We start from the raw sequence: 17,791 nt of genomic DNA on the forward strand, positions 1-17,791 counted from the left end.
GTTTGTCTGTAAAAGTAAGAAAGCCAGAACTCTTGAGGAGAGTCAGGAAGCAAGGAGTCTTATGATGGCTAGGTATCAGGTAAACATCAGGCGGATTATGTTCCACGCTATGTTTGCCGCCGTTCTGGGCCAACGCTTGGCTGATGGTGCCTCTCTATCGCTTGTTCCGCGGTCTCGCTTGCACGATCAGACTCAGGCAGAACGTGACATTTTTTTCGTGTGTGCAGCCGGTTTACATTGACTTTAAAGAAATTATCACGTCAAAAAATATATTAAAACGAAAAAAAAACCGACTTCAATTACATCAAAGAGTTATACAACGTAGATCGACGAAAAAATAGTCAAGTAACTACGCGTTATCAAAGATTACTCAAAAAGCAGTTATCAGATCTCGATAAAATTTATATGTGACCACATGATAAACATCAGCTTTCGATTACAATAAAATTATCAAAATCGGTACACCCAGTTAAAAGTTATTGCGGATTTTCGAGAGTTCCCCTCGATTTCTCTGGGATCCCATCATCAGATCCTGGTATCCTTATCATGGTATCAAACTAGGGATATCCCCTTTCCAACAAAAAAAGAATTATTAAAATCGGTACATCCAGTAGAAAGTTATGCGGTATAATACAACGTAGGTCGACGAAAAAAGCGTCAAGTAAAAACGCATTATTAGATATAAATCGAAAAGTAGTTTTTAGATCTCAAATAAATTTAAATGGGACCAATTGACACACGCCACCTTTCGATTAAAAAAAAAATTGTCGAAATCGGTCCACCCGGTCAAAAGTTCTGATGTAACATACATTAAAAAAATACAGTCGAATTGAGAACCTTCTCCTTTTTTGGAAGTCGGTTAAAAACAGGGGTGGGTACTAGAGGAGTGAAAATTTAGTCATAATAAAATAAAAATAAAAAAACCTTGTCAAAAAAAAATGACAAAAATATTTAGGGCACCCTTATAGCAAAGGAGTTTAAAAAAATAGTTTACGACCCATTCTCAGACCTACCAAATATGCAAAAAAAAATTTTTAAAGACTAAATTTTATAAGCTAGCTTAACTCACGCCCGGGGCACAATAACTTTTTAATCAATCAATAAAATCTCTTGTAAGCGACTCTTCAGAAGTTTCACTTCTGCCACGTATGAATTCCACACGCATTTTAATAATAGCGAAATCGTGAAACATCTTTTTCGGACTTTATCGCTGTTTTTCGTTTTCTAGATGCCGAGATAAAATCAGAAAAAGTTCTTTCACAGTAATGAGTGAAATTCGCCTAAACATTAGAAACAATAGATAAATAGGCTTTTATCAGTTTATTCTTTGATAATTTACAATTTTAATTCAATACAATGGTTGAAAAGTTTTTGTGTTGTGTCCGCTCGTGGGTTTTCATCGCAGACCTCTGGGCAAAGGCCGCGGGGCAGTATGAGCAAGTGAAGGGCCTCTCGCCTGTATGGGTCCGTTTGTGGTTTATCAGCACGCGGTTTGTCTGAAAATATTACAATACACAATGTGCCATATAAAAATATTGTTCAAAAATGTTTTTACCACTAGCAACTTTAATAATTGTGTTTATTTGAAAACGAAAAAAAAACCGACCTCAATTACGTCGACAAATAAAAACGTAGCTAGTCAATAAAATACGAAATAAAGGTAACTCAAAAAGTACTAATCAAATTTTGATCATATTTCTATGGGACACGATAAGCACCAACTTTCGATTAAAACACGAATAATCAAAATCGGTACGCTCAGTAAAAAGCAATAACACACATAAAAAATACGCGGTGCAATTTTTAGTTGTAAAATATCTTTTAATATTCAAATGATGCAAAAGTAATTATTTCACAATTAAAACGCTGGGTTGATTTTGATAAAACTTAACACGAATATGATTTCCACTATATTATTTTCTGCTGTTAAAATATAGGCTATGTCAGTTACGGTCGGTTTCAGCGGCTACGGATAAAGTTTATCCTGCAAACATGCTACGAATAAAATATTACAGCAAGTAGAATAGTCCATTAGAACCTGTTACTCCTCAATTAATAATAAAATATGTTATAAATAGGGTGAATTCAATAGCAGAAAAGAATAATGCATGAAAACATTTTATCTGTTGGATACCGCCATCCGTCAAATAGCACTGTCAACAACCGGTGAAGCAGGCCCTTAGTGACAACGTAGCATTCTACTGGACAATAAGTTTTTTAATATCGATCCAGTGGTTTTTTTATTATATAAATATTTTATTTTTATAATATTAGTACAAATGTTACTTACAAAGAACCCTCTGCCGCATATTTCACATATTTTATCTTTTGGCTTCTCTAGCTTATCGTGAACGAATTTCTTGTGCGTCCGTATTGCATAGCCCGTAATAAAATACTGGAAAAAAAAACGAGTGTGCTTTAGACTACATGACGGAAGTAAAACTTTCTATCTTTACTAACTTAAATATAATATCTCTCTCTCAACTTCCGTTCGACTCACCCGATCACACTTTTCGTAACGCTATCGTCACGCATTCACCGGTTTACTCACCAAGTCAAGCGTGCGTAAAGAAGTTATACTTCAAAAAGAATTATTCAATTAATACAGAGGCTTAGAAGTTACGCGCGTACATACAGTTCGTGAAGAAGTTATACTTCAAAAAGAATTATTCAATTAATACAGTGGCTTAGAAGTTACGCGCGTACATACAGTTCTTAAAGAAGTTATACTTCAAAAAGAATTGTACAGAGTATATACATACATACTCTGTCCATTCAATTTATTTCAATATATATATTTTTATGTTCTTTGTCTACTAAGCGTTTCATATACATTGTGTATTAACGTGTATTAATATGAATAAACCAGTGTAAAAACAGCACTCGTGGAGTAAAGTTATTTCGCACCTTAACTCCTCCTATATTATTGTATGTGTACAAACAGTTCCGTACAATAATTTTTTGGTCCTTCGAGAAATTGATAATTTCAGTAAAGTTTAATTCTGTGTGATAACAGTCACATCTGTGCAAACAGCACATTTTTATTGAACTTTAAACACATCACGTGGCAAACAGTCACTCCCTCGCGACACGTGGCTCGGTGTTCAGTGAACAGAATATTAACCTGGACCTTTTTTAGTGCTAGTAAAGTGAGACATTTAAACTGTGATCAAGAGTACTTTTGGTGTGACCCCTTCGCACGCCCAGAGGACATCAGGGACGTGACCGTAAGGCGCTACCTAACAACAACTCAAGTAAGATCTTTCCTTTTTTTTCTGATAAAATGGATACGCTACTCCAGCGTCAGGCTGAAATTCTCGACGCCGTTAAGCAAATAGAGCGTAATTTCAAGAAAGATCCTAGTAGCCGCAAAACGCGTCAATATTTAGACGCCAAGCTCGAGTCCATCGACAAACTGTGTTCGGAATTTAATTCCAATGACAACAAGTTAGAGGCTTTTAGGGACGACTCGCCATACTTTGCGGAGGAACAGTACGACCGAGCGAAAGAATATTACGCCAAGGTTCGCTTTATGATAGCGTCACATCAGGCCGTTCCATCCCTGCAGCACAAGCCGGTCGTATGTAGCCAGGACGCCGAACTGAAGGCCACACCATCAGTCAGCACTGGGGGCGACGCAACCGGTGGCGCCGGGACGCCCAGCCCGCTGCGCGCGCCGGCGCCGCGCGACGCTCACCAACAGTTCGCTCCCGCACCCGTGTTGCAGTCAGAGCTTGAAGAATTATTGTCACAACAACGAACAAATTTTAGAGCCTTGTCGAGACAAATACAAGCTGTAAATTTAAATACTATTATAGATAAGTGGGAGCTGGAAGAGGAGCTTCGTAATCTGCAGACGCGTTGGGATACCGTCGATAAATTGCACCTTAAAATCGATCATATAAGTCAGGGTTCCAACACGCAATATGAAAATGAATTTAGTTATAATGAAACAATATACAAAAATATGAGAAGGTCAATTTATCAAAAATTGTCAGCCACTTCCCATCTTCAACAATCCACCCCTAAAATAGATATTCCGGTTTTCACAGGCAAATATATTCAGTGGCCTACTTTCTTTGATCTATTTAACGAAACAATTCACAACAATAACTTTTTAACTAAGTGTCAAAAAATGCAACATCTAAAGGGCAAGTTGAGGGGGGAAGCGGAGAGGCTAATACAGCATCTTAATATTTCTGCTGATAATTATGATACTGCGTGGGATCTGTTAACCCGCAGGTACAATAACACCCAACTGTTATTTACAAAAAATTTAGAGACCTTTTTGAATCAACCTACAGTTCAAAAGCAAACAGCTTACGAAATTAAGCGTCTCTATGACACTAGCATGGAATGCATTCATGCTATACAAAATTTAGGGGTCAACATTTCTTCATGGGATCCGATATTAGTTCATTTAATATGTAAAAAATTAGATCCTGTTTCCTATAATGATTATAAAGAAGCCCGTAAGTCACCACGTGACTTGCCTTTGCTTAACGAGCTTATGAACTTTTTAGAGGGAAAATTTACAGCCCTCGAAGAGATTAGCAAAAAAGATTTAACTTATGTTTATAAATCTAATTTGAATAAAAATCAATCACCTGCAAACGAATCGAGTAATATTAATCAATTTCGTTCATCAAATCGCAATGGAAAATTCCAGACCAATACAACACGTGTTTGGAATTGTCCATTTTGTAAGCAAAAACATAATTTGTTTAAATGTAATAAATTTGCGCAATTAGGACCGGATGCGAAACTGAAAACGGTAAAGAAATTGGATATCTGCGCAAATTGTCTGTTCAGTCATGATGGCAACGCATGCAATTCTAATAAATTGTGTAAAATATGTTACGGTAAACATAATTCCATTTTACACGATTCATTTGCGTCATATTCCGCGCCCCCTCTTACCGCTGCCGCTAGTAACTTGATTCATGCGTCCCCGAGTGCCCCCGCGCCGAATAAATTGCTGACACCCGTTGCAGACGGACATCATAACGTTAACTATGTTTCCAAGGAAGACGAGGAAATTCTTCTTACGACATTATTAGTAAAAGTTAAGGCAGCGGATGGTTCATACATTACCCTGAGGGCTCTACTCGACCAGGGCTCTCAAATCTCGCTTATCTCTGAAAATGCTGCGCAGTGGCTAGGCCTACCGAGATCTCGTTACCATGCATCTATTTCCGGTATAGGTTATGGTTCAAAACAAAGTAAAGGAGTACTTAATCTCTCTTGTCAGTCTATATACGACGATTATGTTTTTGAAACACAAGCCTTAGTCATAAATCATGTCATAAATAACTTACCCAACGTCTCCTTTGCTAAGCAAACCTGGGAACATCTCCAGCATATACAGTTGGCTGACCCGCATTATAACATCTCAAAACCCATAGATTTATTATTAGATGCTAGTGTTTATTCCGAAATATTAATGAGTGGATTAGTTAAGGGCCCCGGCAAAGCACCCATTGCCCAACAAACAAGGTTGGGTTGGATATTATCAGGAAATGTGAAAACATTCAATTGTAGTGTAGTTATTAATAATTTATCAGAGATATCGAATTATTGGGAATTTGAGGAAATAAACGAGTGTGCCGCTGACATGACGGAAAGTGAAAAATATTGCGAACAGCTTTATAAAAATACCACTAAACGCTTAGAGAGCGGTAGGTACGAAGTAGCGCTTCCTATGAAGCCAAATTTTGAACAAAACTTAGGTAAATCAAAAAACAAGGCCATCGCACAATTCATTAATTTAGAAAAGAAATTAGCTAGTAATGAGCAATTTTCTCAAAGTTATAAACAATTTATGAATGAGTATTTGAGCCTCGGTCATATGAAACCTGTCGATAACAGTCAACAAGGACTGTCATGTTACCTTCCCCACCACGGAGTTATAAAAGCTGACTCAACTACCACTAAATTACGAACAGTTTTTAACGCTTCATCAAAAACGTCATCAGGTAACAGCCTGAACGATTTGATGGAGCGGGGACCAAATTTACAAAAGGATCTGCATAGCCTTATTTTAATTTGGCGTCAACATAAATATGTAATTACTGCGGATATCGAAAAGATGTTTCGTCAGATTCTTGTAAATGAGTCAGCTCAGCATCTACAGCGTGTTGTGTGGAGGGAATCCCGAGGAGACCCATTGAGAGAGTATCAGCTTACTACTATCACGTACGGTACCAAGGCCGCCCCATACCTCGCTATGCGCACATTAAGGCAGCTCGCAGACGATGATGCGCAAATATATCCCATAGCCGCTGCCGCCTTAAAGAATTCGTTTTATATGGACGATCTCCTAAAAGGGTGTAGCAGTCTCGAACAGGCTAAGGAACTTCAACAACAGCTGATCAATATATTGATGAGAGCCGGCATGAAAATACGTAAGTGGAGTAGTAACGACCCTGCTCTTATTCAAAATTTATCACCGGAGGACGTAGACTCCTCCTTAGACTTCCGATGTGCGGAGTCCAGAAAAACACTGGGGTTACGATGGAATCCAAAATATGATACATTCTCATTTAAAAATATATTTTACGACATTAATGATGATACACATATTACGAAGCGACAGTTACTATCACATATTTCAAAAGTTTTTGACCCCGTAGGGTGGCTCGCTCCACTGACCATCAGGGCTAAACTTTTATTTCAGAAGACCTGGTCCGATGATTGCATGACCTGGGATCAAAGGTTACCGCACCACTTAGTAGAGGAGTGGCAACAACTAAAGCAAGATCTCCAAAATATTGAAATTTTTGAAATACCGAGATATTTTGGAGAAAGTGATAAAATTAACCTATATGCTTTCTGTGACAGCTCAGAAAAAGCATATGCTTGTGCAATTTTTGTAAGCACTAGAAATGCTAAGGGTGAGTACACAACAATGTTACTCACCGCAAAAACAAAGTTAGCACCGATAAAAAATAAATTAACACTACCGAAACTCGAACTTTGTAGCGCTTTATTACTATCACGCCTTATAACAAAGGTTAGGCAAGCGCTAAATAATAAGATAAATAAAATACATGCTTTTACAGACAGTATGATTGTTCTTGGCTGGATCTACGGAGATACCAACCGGTGGAAGCAATTCGTGGCTACCAGGATCAAACGGATCACTGACGTTATTCCATCCGCATGTTGGCATCATGTAGAATCCAAACAAAATTCAGCAGATTGTGCGACGAGAGGGATGACCGCAGCACAACTAAAAGGTCATTCCCTGTGGTGGGAGGGCCCAGAATGGCTTCGAGAGTACGATTCAAAAAAAATAAAAAGCGAATGCTACTCGTCCCCCGATATTGAAATTAAAGAAAATCTAACCAAATTCAGTGTGTACGCAGCCTTAAACGAGAACAATGCATTTATATTTCAATTAATAAACGAATGCAGTTCGCTGAGGCGCGCGGCCGTTAACCTGGGATGGCTATCACGTTACATAGTGTCATTAAGAAATAAACAAAGCGTACCGCGACTTAGCTATCTAACTTCCTCAGAAATACAACGTTCGTATTACGTAATTATAAGGACGATACAAAAATATGAATTTGAAGAGGATTATCAACGTTTAATTAATAATAAAAACATTAGCCGAAACAGTAAATTATCAAGCCTATGTCCCTATATAGACCAAAACGATAAACTTATGAGAGTTCGAGGAAGGCTCAATAACCCACTTTTAGGTTCATCAGCAAAACATCCAATCATACTTCCGAGTCACAGTCGTCTAACAAATCTAATTATATCTGAAGCACACACATTGACACTTCACGGTGGTCCTCGACTAACACTTTCTTTTATCAGGGAGAAATATTGGATCATAAGTGGACTACGCACCGTTAAAAGGGAGTTGCGAAAATGCGTCAAATGCAGGCGCTTTAGTGAACAGAAGTCACAACAATTGATGGCTGATCTTCCACAACCCAGGGTTACCCCATCACGTCCCTTCACACATACAGGTGTAGACTTTACGGGTCATTTTGACATAAAAATAAACAAAGGACGCGGGGTTAAAACCTCAAAGGGCTACGTAGCAGTTTTCGTATGTTTCTCTACCAAGGCAGTTCATTTAGAACTGGTATCAGATCTCAGTACTCCGGGATTTTTAGCTGCGTTTAGAAGGTTTTGTGCTCGACGCGGGTGCCCTCGCCGAGTTTACAGCGATAACGGAACTAACTTTGTGGGCGCTAACAGGCTGCTCAAAAGAGAGTACGAGCAGATCATAAAAACTATAAACCAAGATTTCTTTCGTAACATATATAATTACAACATTGAGTGGGTATTTAACGCACCAGGTAATCCAGAAGCCGGAGGTTTATGGGAAGGAGCCGTTAAACGTATGAAGTATCACCTGAAAAGAGTGGTTGGGGAACAAAAACTCACCTACGAGGAGTTCATCACCGTCCTTCATCAGATAGAAGCTTGCCTTAACTCTCGGCCGCTGGTTGGTTTAACAGAAAACCCAGAGGATGTATATCTGACCCCTGGGCATTTCTTGGTCGGAAGCTCTTTACTCTCTCGACCACAGACAGACCCTGAACATATTAGTTTAACTACCAGATGGAAGATGATACAATCCATGAATAAGCAGTTCTGGAGAAGGTGGTCTGCCGAATACTTACAGGAGTTGCAGTCTCGTTCGAAGTGGCGTAAAACTACCAAAAATCTAGAATTAGATGACATTGTCGTTATTAAAGAAGAAAACTTGCCTCCTGGTAAGTGGGCTCTGGGGAGAATTGTAGAAACTCATCCCGGCAAAGACGGGTACGTTCGGGTGGTATCGGTAAAAACTAAGAACGGCGTCATAAAAAGGCCAATTATTAAGCTTGTCCCTCTACCGGTAAAAGAGGAAACAAAAGCGATGACGTTATCCCCTGACGACTAAACTACAGCTCGTGACGTCACCGCCGTATTAATGAAAACGCATCGTAGTGTGCACTGCCTCACGGAATCGTTTTTGTAATTTTATAGTAACATTTTTAATGCAATTTCTTTTTACTTTATCTTCTATACACGCATCTTACATTTTTTCTTGTTTATTATATTAATAGATATATATTAGCCTTTATTATTACTTATTGTACTTAGCGTTATAAAATAAAAGATATGAGCCTCATTCGCGAACGGAAACTGTCCTCCTATTGGCCAAGCCTAGAGAGCGTTAATAAGTATGTCAGTCATATACGATACGATATATAAATCACTACAACGATATTCTTATGATTCATAATAAAAATCGTAGGCTGAAAAAGGGTTTGGTTAACGGAATTGGTTATTTAGCAAACAGCTTATTTAGCGTTCTCGATGACAGGTTCTTTGAACGATACGAGAAAGACATGTAGAAAAATAAAATCAACGAAAGTCATTTACAAATACTGTTAAAAAACCAGACTAGTGTCATAGAGGCACAGTATTGTATTTTACGTAGAAATGAATACATAATGAACAAACACTTTGGTGTTATTCAGGATTATATTAGAAATATGTTATTAACTTTGAATGGTGTTCAGTTACATAATAGAAATGAATTGTATATTTTGTCTTCTTTTAGCTGTTCAAATAATTATATCAAATATTAGGTGTTCAACAAAATTTGATTAATACTGTAACCGATATTTGACGTTTAATATGTATCTATTTTATTTTAATCCGTGTCTTCTCTTATTTCCTTTTTGGAGTGGGCAGTATGTACAGAGTATATACATACATACTCTGTCCATTCAATTTATTTCAATATATATATTTTTATGTTCTTTGTCTACTAAGCGTTTCATATACATTGTGTATTAACGTGTATTAATATGAATAAACCAGTGTAAAAACAGCACTCGTGGAGTAAAGTTATTTCGCACCTTAACTCCTCCTATATTATTGTATGTGTACAAACAGTTCCGTACAAGAATTATTCAATTATTACAGTGGCTTAGAAGTTACGCGCGTACATACAGTTCGTAAAGAAGTTATACTTCAAAAAGAATTATTCAATTAATACAGTGGCTTAGAAGTTACGCGCGTACATACAGTTCGTAAAGAAGTTATACTTCAAAAAGAATTATTCAATTAATACAGTGGCTTAGAAGTTACGCGCGTACATACAGTTCGTAAAGAAGTTATACTTCAAAAAGAATTATTCAATTAATACAGTGGCTTAGAAGTTACGCGCGTACATACAGTTCGTAAAGAAGTTTCACTTCAAAATTTTATATCATTAAAAATCTGTCAATGAAGTTAAGGATGGCAAGTTAAGGGTGGCCAAACTAACAAAATGTATGTAATATATATTCACTCCCAGCTGACCAGGTGTACTTTGTACAGCCGTATTTCTTTCGAGAACGTATCTTTTTTTTTTACAGAAATCTTGTCAGTAAGGTAGTGCTGCTGGACAGGGTCGGGGGGTAGGGTCAGCTCTTTTAGTATTGCAGGCGTCCATAGGCTACGGTAAACGATAACCTAATATTAGAAAAGTACCTTATCACAAATATCGCAGTAGTGCTTCGACTGCCGCACGTGCACCAATTTGTAATGATTCATCATGTAGGTCTTCCGAGTAAATATTTTACCGCAGTCCGGACATGGGACTCTGGAATTAAATAAATATAATATCCTTAACATATTCACAAGGTCGTCTCCCCCAGACTTAGAAAATTTTTATGCCTGTTTTTTGTTTGTGTCTGGTAGAGATGTGATTTTGAAACAGGCAAGGGAATTTCAATTTTTTTTAATATAACAAATATTATTATATAATATTGTAACAAAAACACACGGTCATCTGTTCCTACAATAAGTAAATTATTGCTTGTGTAAAGTAACACCCGACTTATATAGCTATTTTTTTTTTTGAAGTTATACTTCTTATAGCGCGTTAGGGTAAAATAATGAGAATTTTATGTTGCGCGCGCACTCCGTCACAAAAAAACGACACTCTGAAGTTAGCTAGCAACATGAAGTATAACTTCTTACGTGCGTACGTAAGTACACACACACACACACACACACTTTTTTCAATATGTACATATAAATTATACTTATATAAAAAATAAATATAGACATATAGCATAAATGAATACATGTATCACATCCAGACTCGAGATGAGAATCGAACCAACAGGCCCCGGAGCAGACAGCAGTGTCACTGCAAACTGCGGCAACAAGACAAGTTGCTTTGTAAGAACTATGATGAAATTAAAAAATTGCTTGTTTCAAAATCAACATAACTTTATTCAAATAGGCTTCGCATCGACATCTTGCTTTTTACTTGTTTTGTCCAGATTTTTGGAGCTGTTGACAGTAAATGGCATCACTCTGGTGTAGCGGTAGGTCTAGGAGTAGGATCTTGGACTGAAAATAGCCTATTGCCTCTTTTCAAAGATCAACGTCCATTATTTATGGCCTGTATGCTTGATTGCCAACCTAATCATATAAAAAATATATATGAAATACGGCCTATGAAGGTCTACTCACTTCTCTTCTCGCCTAGGCCGATGGGCCACAGCCGACCTCAGGTGCCTCTTATACAGGAAGTCGTTTTTAAACCTCATGTCACACTCCACGCAGTAAGGCTTCTCACTCTCTCTCATGAACTCAGAATGGTACGCGTACTTGTGGGTCTTCAGGATGTTATAGGTTCTGTAGCTCTTGTGACATATGTTGCATTTCGATGGTAGATGATTTCTACTGTAAAAACAAAGTGTAATTAAATGAAAACATTGATTTCGCCATAAGATAGATATTCGCGCTAATGATAGAGATACACACTCAACGGACGACACGTTAAGAATTAGGTCGAGCATTTCGTATGACTGGGTCAAGACACGCACTATGAACCTAAAAAAAATTTAATCGTATATTTTTGAAATATACGATTAAAATCGTATAATTTTGCGCTGGCGGTTGCGGGTTCGATCCCCGCACGTGACAAACATTTGTATTGGCCATACAGGTGTTTGCCGTGGTCTGGGTGTTTGTGCAGTTCTTGTGGGTCTCCCCACCGTGCCTCGGAGAGCACGTTAAGCCGTCGGTCCCGGTTGTTATCATGTACACCTGATAGCGATCGTTACTCATAGTAGGGAATATATCCACCAACCCGCATTGGAGTAACGTGGTGGATTAAGCTCTGATCCTTCCCCTACATGGGGAAAGAGGCCAATGTCCAACAGTGGGATATTACAGGCTGAAGCGTATATTTTTGAAATTCGGCTAAGAAATAAAATTCTTCATTCACATTTAAATGACACTTTTATAAAGCATACATAAAAAAGGCGCATCAAGACGTCGAGTTGCGGAAAATAGCCTGTGTACAACAACAACAACAAAGCATACATAAATTTAATTATTTATAATTATAATTTTAATAAAACGGGCGACTAGCCCGTTGGCGCAGTTTGTAGTGACCCTGCTTTCTGCTCCGAGGGTTGTGGGTTCGATTCCCACCCTGAGTCTGGGTGTAATATAAATATATATTTATATATGTATTATTTATAAGTATGTTTATCGAAAAAAAAAAAATATGTAGCTATATACCAGTCGGCTGTTACCTATAACACAAGCATTAAGTTGCTTACTTTAGGAACAGACGACCGTGTGTGTATTGTGTAAATATTTAAAAAAAAAAAAAAAAATTTTTTTGAAGTGAAACTTCTTGAATTGAACTCGATGAATCGAAAATACGTTACAACAAATAAACACAAATTTATAGAAGAGAATGAGATAGAATACATTACACAGTTTTACAGAAGTTTCACTTCTACCGTGTGTCAATTGCACACACACTTTTTTTTCATAATTTATTATACTTAACGTGAAGCTACCTCCGATTGGGAATAAATGCCTCACACTCAACGGCCCCAGCAGGACTTTCACGTGTCAAAGAGTCATAAGATTTCGATTAAATTTCAATGGGACCACAAGACTAGCATCAGCTTTTCATTAACACATACATCGTAGATCGACGAAAAAATAGTCATGCAAATACGCCTTATTTATTTTTTATTTTATTTTTTTATATCACTAGGTCGGCAAACAAGCGTACAGCTCATGTGATGGTAAGAGATTACCATAGCTTATAGACGTTTGTGACATCAGAAGCATCGCAAGCGCGTTGACGAACCAATCCCCAATCCCCCCAGGAGCTCTGGTCACCTTACTCACCAACATGAACACAATACTGCTTGAAATCAGTATTATTTAGCTGTGATCTTCTGTAAGGTAGAGGTACTATCCCACTCGGGCTGGTCCAGATTTTGAGCAGAATATTCCTGCTGTGCCCTACATCACCGCGTATGTGCACCACCTTTTGATTACCACATAATAAAAATTACAGTCAAATTGAGAATAAACAATCAATAAACTCACAGCATATGTTTCTCGATGGTAGCTCTTGACTTAAATCTCTTCTTGCAAATATCACAATCGTACACCGTATGTAAATTCTTGTTATGTTTAAAGTAATCCCGTATACTCCTGAACTGCGCTTCACAATTACAAATGTAAATCGTCGGGTGTTTCTGTTGCAAATGGTTCATGATCTCATCCTTGTCGGTACCATAGTATACACAGAAGTAACATTTGTACATAGGTATTGTGTGATCGTTCCAATGTTGTATCATTGACGTTCTATTTGGTAGGACTTCTGTACATTCCGTACAAGTTGTGTTGGACTGAAAATAAAAAAAAATATCTGAGGTATTTTTTGTGAGGTAGGGCACAGCAGGAAATAAACCTGCTCAGGGGTAGTAACTCGACCTTACTAAGATCACAGCTAAATAATACTGCTGTATGGTGAGTAAGGTGACCAGAGATCCTGTGGGGGATCGGGGAAGGGTCGACAACGCGTATGCGATGCTTCTGAGGTTAATGTTAAGAGGAAATCTGTACACTTGTTGTTGTGTATAAAAAAAGGAATTTTATTCACTGACTATAAAAATGAGACAATAAAAAAGGAGGTTCTAAATTCAACTGTATTTTTTAAATGTGTGTGACAAAGGTTTTTACTGAGAGTACCGAATTTGATGATTCTTTTTTTAATTTTAGTTTACGTGTGGTCTCGTTTAAACTAAATCGAGGTCTGACAGGTGCTCTTTACGTTATCCCAAATAACGGGTATTGGGCAACAGGGGTTTTATCGATTACTTGTGTTACTTGTTGATTTCACTTACATTCTACTTTTTAAAGTTGTTTTTTTTTTGTTAGTAAACAAACAATTGAAAAGTAATAAGTGTGTACTTATGTACGCACGTAAGAAGTTAGACTTCGTTGGATAGCTAACTTCATGTTGCTAACTTCTTCTTCATTGACTGGCTAACTTTAGGTTGCCGGTTTTATGTGACGGTGTGCGCGCGTATCGTAAGAATTTACTCTCATCATTTTTCCAAAAGAAGTATAACTTCAAAAAAATAGTCTTAATTGAGAATCCCCTCCCTTTTTGGAAATTGAAACCATACTTACACTACACATTTTTATATCCTTCGTTCTATTTGACAACATTTTTTTAACTGCAACATTAGCACGATACGACATATCATGTATCACTCCTCTCTTACTTCTCGATAATGACTCGATTTCCTTAACAGTAAGTTGCAAACAACTCATATACGCCTCACTATCGGCCTCATTATAATCGACTCTTTTAGTATTTATTGCAGATTTAAAACTTTTTCGTTTCTTTTGTAATTTTTTTTCTTTCTTATCTATGCTATTTGATATGACATCTGCTTCTGTTATATTATCGAATGAATCTTTTTCATCATAAAAACTATCACTTGTTTCTTCTTTTATGGCTTTTTTGTTAAATTGTTCGGTGACTTCTGTAACACTAACTGTAAAATCTACATCGAGTAAATCCCTTTTATCGCAATAACTGTCATTTGCCTCAGTCTTTATAACATTATTTCTGTTAAATAATTCTAATTTTATAGTCGGTTCAGGTTCTATTTCTTTGTGTTCAATTATTTCATCGTAGTTATTTTTATGATGTACGGAGAGACGGGATAGGCTTAGACAGGGCTTTTTGTTTTCCTGCAATGAATAAATAAGCAAGTAAATAAATGTCTTACACTAAACTGATCCCATTAGGATTCAATCCTGTGTTGGGGGACCAGGAACATAATACACAAACACCAGACCAGGGAAAACTCTTACAAGGTTTATATAAATCTTTGCCATGAGTGGGGATTGATCCCGCAACTATATGCACAACAGCCATGTCACTGTTGTGTCTGTTGGCACTGCATTATCTGCTAAAATTCTACCATACATGGTTTTTTTTATATCTCAAAGGGTTTATCGAAAAACACTCTTACACACTCTCACTATACAAATAAATAAAATCGAATTGTCTGTTTGTAATATTAAAATAACCGTTTTATAATAAATGCATATGGATGTATACACTGTACATTTCCCAAATAACATTTTTTACAATTTTTGTCTGTATGTCTGTCTGTCTGTTTTTTCCAGCTAAGCTGTGAAACAGCTGGACCGATTTTGACGGGTATCTCACTGGCAGATATGTATGGCTGATGTAATAAGGAGTAATTTAGGCTACTTTTATTTTAGAAATTTATTTATTTTAAACGATGTTGCGGACACAGCTAGTATTGAATAAAACCAAAACTAAAATTACCAATTCTTGTATAAATATATCTTTAGATCTTTGAATTTGCTTCTGGAATTCTGCGACTTTCTTCAACAGCGCCATGCACTCCCAACATAAGTGCATATTAAAATAATTGGATTCCTGAAAGTAAATAAATAATAAAAAAAAAAAATTTTATCAGAGCAGATATTGAAAAAAAAAAAAAATATTTTTAGTAATATCAAAAAGCCTGTTTATTCATTATAGGCTATCATTAATTGTGTTTATTCTCAAACAAAAAAGAAAGACTGATTTACATTGACAAGAATAGAACATACTTAGGTATGTTCTAATTTTTATGATTGTTAAAAACTAGTAGTCATATCTCACTCAAATTTAAATTGGACCACATGACAACCACAATCTTTTGAAGGTAATCATCAAAATCAGTACACCCAGTAAATAATCATGAGGTAAAAAAAAAATTTAATATCTAATAGAGACCTTCTTTTTTGAAGCTACATAAATATTTATTTGGCTTTCTGAAACTCTTTATGTTGTAAGGTTAAACATAATATACTAACAAAAAAGCTATATTCCATCTATATAATATTTTACTTCAAGCTTGTTTCAACAGCACTCCAAAATGTTAGAATAATAAATAAATGTTCAACAAATGTTTATTTGTTTACAAATAATACTCCGTAAGAACTAAGCCATCAATCATTTTAGAAACATTTTATTTAGAAGTGACAGGCTATAAAGTATCATGCTATGACAAATAGCAGCAGAATAATAGCAGTAAAAGTCTACTCCTAGAAAACATGTGATAGATCTATAAAAGTAAGTCAAACCGATATTTTTTTTGGTATAAACTAAACTTTTTTTAACCTACCTTAGGTATAATACTATCTTCTAAAAGAAAAAAAAATAAACTAGTATTGTTTTTCATAGGTTTTATGTTACGATCCGAACTCAAACAGCCTCGACAGACATTTACAAATTCTATTTTGATACTCATTTTTTAAAATAGCCTTCTACATTTAACTGCTTATTTCAATAACTTAAAACGCTAATTTTTATTCATATGAAAGAAACACGAATCGAATATTACGACAATATTTCTATTTTGACGTGCTTTGATAATCTGACACAAATCTGACATTATTCAATAGTCAATATTGACATTTTAGAAAACAAGCTTTATTGACATTTAGAAACAGAGTAAGCGACAATATAGAATAGATAAGTTGTGTTTTGAAGCGGGTTTTGGTTCTTAACTTTTGAAATAGGAAACTTATCTTTAGTTCAATATTTTATATATATATATATATATATATATATATATATATATATATATATATATATATATATTTTAGGAACCAGAAGTGATAACTATTAAGGCCAAAGCACATACACAAAATAACACATTGAAACTGTAGGGTTTACATAAATTACATACATCTATAATATGCTGATTACATACGATCTCGCTACGTGTAAGCAAGCATTATAAAAAATATAATGATACCGCGTTGGCGCAACGGTCACAGCTCTGGTTTGTGGCTGTTGCGATGACGGCTGCGGGTTCAATCCCTGGACATGATAAAAATTTGCTTTGGCACTGCAGATGTTTGCCGTGGTCTGGGTGTTTGTGCAGTCCTTGTGGATCTCCCCACCGTGCTTCGATGAGTACGTTGGGTTACGTACGTATTGTTAGGATCCTCAAGGCGAGTCTTTTTAAAGAAAGGAAACAAAATTTATTTTTAAAGCACACCTCTAGCGCGGATGGAAGATGGGAATGAGACTGACTGTGGCGGATAAGTAACAACACCTGCTAAAGAATAGAAGTACTAAATAGGCAGAATAGGAGTGCTGAATAGGGAATAAGGGTAACTGATCAGGGTTATAACAGTACATTAAAATAAACAATAAAACTATAGCAAATACATATGAGTAGTAACATTTGAAAGAATAAATGAAACAAAACGATTTAAAAAATCTCAGTATAAATGTAAATAACAATAGAAAGTTCAATTTTTACTGGTTCTAATTTAAAATAGAATAAGACTTGGTTAATGTATTGGACCAGGTTGGCGGATATATTGTATACTGGCTGTGCCCGCGATTTCGTCCGTGTAGAATTTAGCACAATGATTATTGTGTAGTTTGTAGAGTTATAATATTAAATCAAAA

General features: G+C 36.3%; 1 protein-coding gene across 1 annotated transcript; it reads right to left on the reverse strand.

Annotated features, from left to right (window-relative positions):
- Positions 1-1,305: 1,305 nt before the first annotated feature.
- Positions 1,306-16,786, reverse strand: LOC123665992 (zinc finger protein 879-like). Its single transcript, XM_045600209.1, has 8 exons — positions 16,491-16,786; positions 15,644-15,757; positions 14,467-15,036; positions 13,375-13,679; positions 11,485-11,697; positions 10,492-10,603; positions 2,291-2,395; positions 1,306-1,496 (listed from the first exon to the last, which is right to left on the reverse strand). The coding sequence occupies exons 1-8, from the start codon at positions 16,614-16,616 to the stop codon at positions 1,344-1,346; spliced, it is 1,698 nt and encodes a 565-aa protein (XP_045456165.1). The 5' UTR covers positions 16,617-16,786; the 3' UTR covers positions 1,306-1,343.
- Positions 16,787-17,791: the final 1,005 nt, after the last annotated feature.

This window comes from Melitaea cinxia, chromosome 25 (genome assembly GCF_905220565.1).
Source record: "Melitaea cinxia chromosome 25, ilMelCinx1.1, whole genome shotgun sequence".
In the NCBI taxonomy this organism is placed as follows: Eukaryota; Metazoa; Arthropoda; class Insecta; order Lepidoptera; family Nymphalidae; genus Melitaea; species Melitaea cinxia.